The sequence below is a fragment of the Rhynchophorus ferrugineus genome, unplaced genomic scaffold (assembly GCF_030347505.1).
Source record: "Rhynchophorus ferrugineus isolate W39M unplaced genomic scaffold, kcgeb_rfMv2 rfM9, whole genome shotgun sequence".
NCBI lineage: Eukaryota > Metazoa > Arthropoda > Insecta > Coleoptera > Curculionidae > Rhynchophorus > Rhynchophorus ferrugineus.
In genome coordinates this window covers 25,632,095-25,639,036 of record NW_027472588.1, presented here as the reverse complement: position 1 = coordinate 25,639,036, position 6,942 = coordinate 25,632,095, and the positions used below count along the sequence as shown (strand labels likewise).

The 6,942-nt window shown below is 34.6% G+C and overlaps 1 protein-coding gene across 1 annotated transcript in view; it reads left to right on the top strand.

The window, feature by feature from the left end:
- Positions 1 to 3,323: 3,323 nt before the first annotated feature.
- LOC143203159 (uncharacterized) overlaps positions 3,324 to 6,942 on the top strand; it is a 57,833-nt gene continuing 54,214 nt past the window's right edge. Inside the window, exons 1-3 of the mRNA XM_076415295.1 lie at positions 3,324 to 3,370; positions 4,389 to 4,466; positions 4,656 to 4,923. Coding sequence (XP_076271410.1) covers positions 3,324 to 3,370; positions 4,389 to 4,466; positions 4,656 to 4,923 — 393 coding nt within the window. The remainder of the gene's footprint in view (positions 3,371 to 4,388; positions 4,467 to 4,655; positions 4,924 to 6,942) is intronic.

Below are 6,942 nucleotides of genomic sequence, written 5' to 3'. Positions count from 1 at the left end.
CGCAAAAAAATAAACAGAATTAAGAAAAAATCATGAAACATTCTTCAGAGTAATATAACACAATTTAAAAGCCAATCATGTGAGAAGAGGAAAACACCACAGTATTATTGATAAGAAATGATTTTGTAGTTGTTGAATGAATTATAACATAGAAATAATATGTGAAACTGTTAATTCTGTGTAACTATTTTGTTACTATTTACTACAGAAAACTTGTATATAGCTCTGTGAGTATATTGCATACTAGAGGCGTGTTTATAATATCTCAGAAGTTTACATGCATTAATCTACATACAATTAGGCAATGTACGGATGAGATTGTTATCGTTGCTCTAAGCCCTCTCGCTAATACATTATCAATATTGGGGATTTTCTATCTATATACAGTATATACAGTTCCACATCATTAATCTCCTGATTTACTGTTTTATTATGATTATTGAATCCAATATATATTTTATATAAAAATAGTTTTAGAACAGTTTTTAATAGCTTTTAAGAATATATCAGTATAATGCTAGATTTTAGTTTTTCTTATCGATATCCAAAGTAAAGTTCTATTGATTTTAGTCACGTTTACTTTTTGGATTTTTTAATGACTCACCTACAGCTTAACGTTGAATCTGAACCACGGTCCTCGGTATTAGGCCTACCGACTGGCGGTGACCTGATGACCAACTTATAAATCATCCCAGAAGATATCCGGTCTTACCCATCTTGGCTACTGGTGTGACTGCGATCATTTTCCTTGTCGGATTTTATACTCTTGCCTAGAACAATCACAAATATTAAACAATCACAAACACAAGTTTATGACCATGCTCCAGCAGGATTGGAACCCCCGGCTATCGCAAAAGTAGGAGGACCGTCCTGTCGCCTTTACCAATGCGCCATCATGCCGGCTATCAATATCCAAAAGAGAACTATTTTGTACATCACTTGGTGGTGTTAAGGCTACTGAGGAAATATACTATAAAAACAGTAAACTAAATCTTTATTTCTATTAAATTATTGTTGAAACGGTTCTATATTAAATATTTTTTTACCCTTAGTGGTTCACCAATATGACCAATTGTTAATAAGTATTTCTGATGATAATTAATATATACATGTTTTTTTAAATATATTGCAATATTATTACTAGTCTTTGCCGACTAACTTATAATTTGTACCTATACTTACCAAGGACTAGGCTATTATTTGGGAAGACCCAATATCTCTTTCTTCGTTTCTATATAAAAGTTAATAAGATTTTGAATTTTTTACGATTTAGTACTATTAACTACCCCATTTTTTATATCTTAAAGTCTCCCTTTGACCAACGATGGTTTATCTGGACTGGACTTACAGTTTAACGTGGGCTCCGCACCACGTTCCTCAGCATTAATCCTACGGATTAACGAGTGAACAACGATTGAATGGCAACTTAGAAATCATCTCAGAGGACATCCGAACTTACTTAGCCTGGTTGCTGGCGTAGGGCTTGCTGGGATCATTTACCTTGTGGAATTTTGTACTCTTGCCTAAGGATAATCACAAATGTTAAACAAACATAAACATAAATTTACGACCATGCCCCAGCAGGAGTCGAACGCGTGACTATCGCAACAACATGTGGACCGTCCTTTCGCTATTACTACTGCACCAGTCAAGCCAGCTCACTACACCATTACACAAGATCATATAGTTTGGTTTTCTTGAGTCGGCGCCCTAGTTCAGTGTTGTCCAAGAGTTGCAGCACTTCGGCTGCCAATATGAAATCGTTATATATATGTTGTCGTTGGGAATATCTTGATTTTTCTTTGGCAGATGGTTTCTCGGTTAAAGTGATTTTTCTTATAGTATCAGGGTGAATCCACGATAGTTCTCAGTTGATATTACTCCTTGCAGAACATTCTCATGGGACTCAGTTTCCATGTGGATTTTAGTACTTGTTTGTGTAGTAGTAACTTGTTATGTAGGGATAATTTATATTTTCTTCCAAATAGTCAATACATTTTCTATACTTTAATTTGAGTTCCATTCTTTTTTTTTAATATGCTCCTTTTTGTTTTGCATCCTGATGGATCTCAAGGTTCTTATGGTAGCTTTGTTACTGTATGGGATACTAGCACTAATCATATTTATTGTTATATAGATAGTTTGATTGTAGGTGACTCAACATATACTAATTTAATCTAGTTTACTTTTACTCTCCTTGTATGGATCTGCTTATTTAAATTATTATATACGTATTGCAGTTTTATATCGTTTCGTCACTATTGTCTCCAATAGGATGTATTATTAGTCTTAGCGAAAATATATAGCGGCATATATATAATCGTTACAGTAACTGATTTCCCGTATAAAATATCTTATTTTAAATTATACTTTAAGTTCAACATGTGTGTGCAATATATTAATCAGTCCAGATGGTAGTAAACATTTGCTGATTGGCAAGCACATTAAGGTGCTCTCATACTGTTGCGAATTATTTCACTGCATTTTGTTATACTCGGTATGAGTTTTAAATAAATATCGCGCTATATAAAATTTTTATATACGAACATTAACTATCGCACGCAAAATTTTGTTTTGGGACCCCGACCACTGAATGATTGCTATATTAGTTTAACTAAGAGCACCTCATAGTCGTATTTCCTAGGACTAAATGGGCATTGTTGCTCATTGCATCCCGTATAGGTTTTTGCGTCCGGAAAGTCAATGACAGGTCAAGTGAAAAGTCCCCGGTCTACCATAGTAAAACACATTTTTTGGCAAAATTATTTTTTTTAATTCAATCTAATTGCCTTCAAGGGTTATGCATTGATTATAGCAACCTTCCAACTTTTCGATACCATTTTTGTAATACGATTTGTCCTCAGTTTTAGAGATGGTAATCTCCTAAATAGTTCTCAATTTCGGCAATCACATCTTCATTCGGCAATAATCTTCCCAGCGAGCATTTTTTGAGATCTGAGAACGGGAAATAGTCCCTGAGGTCTAGATCTGAAGAATATGGTGGATGAGGAAGCAAGTCGAAGCCTAATTCATGGGTTTTTGCCATCGTTTTTACTGACTTGTGACATTGGCTTGGTAAAGTAGCACTTTATTTTCTTCAAATGCGGCCGTTTTCTTGCAATTTCGTCCTTCTAACGATCCAATAACGCTTTGTAATAGTCGCTGTTGATGGTCCTTCCTTTTTTAAGGTGTTTCATGCGCATCCTAAAATACAGACGCTATCAGACCTTACCAGCCGACGGTTGCGTTTTCACGCGATTTGGAGCGGTTTCATCGTGTGCAGTCCATTCGGATGATTGTTGATTGAACTTCGGAGTGAAATAATGGAGCCCTGTTTCATCAATTGTCATCTGTCGGGGAAAAAACTCGGGTTTGTTACGTTTGACCATCTTCAAACACTGCTCCGAATCATCAACTCGTCGTTGTTTTTGGTCAAAAGTGAACTGGCGCGGCACCCACTTTGCACAGAGCTTTCTCATACCCAAATATTCGTGAATGATATGATGTATACGTTCAGTCGATATCGGTAGTGTCTGCTATTTTATTCAATTTCAATTTACGGTCATTCAAAATTATTTTTTGGATTTTTTAATGTTTTCATCGCTAACAACCTCTTTTGGGCGTCTACTACATTCACCGTTTTTGGTGCTCATTTCACCACGTCTAAACTTAGCATACCAATACTTGATGGTTCATTTTCCTGGGAAAGAGTCCGGAAACTCGGCATCAAGCCAAGTTTTTGCTTCAACTGAATTGTTTCCCTCCAAAAAGCAATATTTTATCAACACGCGAAATTCCTTTTTATCCATTTTTTTCACAATAACAAAAGTTGCTTCTCTCAAAATGCTATGATTCACAAATTATTGATCCGACAGCTGTCAAACTTATACACGCGTCTTTTGAGGGTGAACACTGATTAAAAAACATAATTCTAGTAGCGCCATCTATGTGTCAGTCCGGGGACTTTTCAATCTATTTGTTACTTCTAGTTTGCTTATTAACCATTAATATTAACTGGTGTTAATCACTGATAATAACATTGTTATTAGATCTTTGTGAAATTTTAAGACTGCAGTTTACTTTTCGTATATTATAGTACTAACTTTTGTGATCCGTACGTCAACAATATCCAGGAGATATTAATATTGGACTCATTATACTGCCTTGTGAAGCTTGAATAAATATATTACATGTAGTTCTATGTGTTTAGTTAAGTTTATAATTTTGGTGGTCACTAATATCTAAGTCTATACATAATCTTCTGACGAGAAAGTAATTAAATCGTTTTGCTGCATTATATTTCTATTTTTTGTAGTCAGTGAGTAACAAAACTAAAATATAATATAATTAGATACCCCGGTATATTTAATATATCGTTAATAACATAGAATAAGGAAAGAGCTAGAGGATGTGCGTGAATTTATCGGTGAGTTTATCACCACAATGTTGAGACATAATAGAAGGTCGTAAGAAACTGCAGACAATATTTGCAAGAAAAAATCCTTACATGTCTATTTTTTATATTCAATAATATTGGCCAAGCAATCTGTGAACATTAATTCACACCGTTTACGTATTAATGCCATAAAATAATCAAAACTATTAATAAATTATAAACATGTTCCATATTTAGTAAGATTCGCATTTTTTTTCAGGATGCTGTTATCCTGCCGGCGTCTACACTTGCCCAGCCTCGTGCTCATCTGGTTGGCCTGTAGCGGCGTGGCAGGCGGCACCAGTCCTCTATGTCCTGCATCCTGCACATGTAAACCATCGGATAAAGGAAAGAGACGGATTACGTGCCTAGCGGGAGGTATGACCGACCCGATTCCTACCGGTCAAATGGACCCAAGAGCTGAAGTTTTGGAAATATCGGCACCCGAAGATCGAAAAAACTGGCTTACTGTCACAACCATCTTTCAGGTAAGTAAAAATTTTAACACTATCTAAAATATATTCCTGCGCTTACAAACAACTAGCATTAGTAATAAATACTTTTAGTACTGGAACTTTACAAAAATTACATCGTCTTGTCAAAATCAAATAAAAATTATATACTACCTAGGATTGCGAATTAATTTTAAAGAATTTTCTATACATATCTCTACTCAACTTATAACCATTTTTATGGGCAAAAGCTATAAAAGCTTATCGCGTCTACGTTTCTTTTTTTAGTAATCATTATTTTTTATTTTAACTGTTTTCCTGATAGCCAGGAGTCTTTTTTCGTCGACCGTCCTAAGTTCTTCTATAAATTTGCAGAGCTCCATCTATTAATAAACACCAAAACTAAGAATTTTAATGTGTTGTCACTCACAAGAAATAAAATTTAATATAATGACCTATAAACACATTCATATGCGATTGTAAAGATTGATTTAGATCACCAAAATATTTATATGCTTGATCCTGAATCAGAACCCAAGCCTAAGTGCTGTTAACCTAGTTCTTCAGAATTAAGGTAGCCTTTCAATATTAAGAAATAAAATATAATTACCAAGCAAGTGGTTATATTACTCATGTTCAGTCCAGCAAGCAAATGGATTAGGTGATAATAATCATGTCATTTGCTTTCAGTTTTTATTCTGTTTAATTTTCATCAGGTTCTCTGGCATTTATGGCAAGTATGTAGCAGGAATTGGGTAACATATATGTTATCAATAACCATCCAGAGTAACAAGATGACATCATAACAATATCTGTATGACTCCATAAGTTGAACACTGTGAAATCTGATATATTCAAGCTTGAGGTTTTTTAGATGCGTTTCAGATAAGCAAAATTATATATGTTGAAGAACATTGAAGAGTACTGTGCCAAAATAAGCAATTAAAGCTTGGGTTTTTAACAATTTGTTGGACATGTCTGTTAAATGAAAGGTTAATAAAATTCACTCATACTTCTGCGGTGAAATCGATCTTTTGAATGGAAAAAGCAATGAGCATTAACAAAAAGAAGCCATGGATCAGGAATTTTTATGACTGCCGACTAAGTTATGTCCAAATTTGGTGCCGAATATTTGCGATATTAATAACAAAGCATTAGATGGTAAATATATGAGCCTAAATTACTGCTGTGGACTGATAATTCTTCAGTTATCGACGTCTCAAAAGTGACGATATAATTATAAAAGCGCCATTGTCGAAACAAAAATGTCAGAATATAGTCTTATTTTATGTATGTATTCTGTCACGGGTAACCGCTCTAGAGATAATCCTACAAGATTTCCGGTATAACAAAGTCTGTCTACTAGGCACGACTGGGAACGGTTTTTCTTGTCGAATTTTACAATCTTTCCTAGGTATCACAAAAATCAACTACAACTATGCTCCGGCGGGATTCGAACCCTTAATTATAGTTATCGAATTATGGAATTGTAGTTGTATCGTATCGTAAGAACAATTTAAGAAAAGGTACGGGTTGGTAATGTAAAACACACGACGGTTTATATTCTTCAATTCCTATTGGTTATTCCGTCCACCTCAAAAACCTACAAGAACTTTCCACTGGTTTTTTTCTAATTAAAATATGAAAATCTTGATTGGCTGGTCTGGCGCGATTTGAAAAATAAGTCCATATTGCTTAGATAACAAGCTGGGCTTACCTAAATTCCTAGCACGAGCCTAGGATAGCAGAGGCCAAGGAAATAATAAGGAGGTTAATATTGTTAAAAAGAACGTCCTCCAAGAAATAGTAGTAGTTCCACACAAAGTCCTTTTACCACATTTGCACATAGTGTTGGGGTTAATGATGTAATTTCTAAAATTAATTCCCATAGATGGAGACTGCTTAAGATAAAGCAAAGTGTTTTTCATGAGCTTTCATAATAAAAACAGGGGCCATATATAAATATTTAGGCAATCATAAAGATCCTTGCTATAAATAATTGGCTTAGGCAATGCAAAAAGCATCTCAAGCTTTAAGTTGCCTAATGAGACTTAA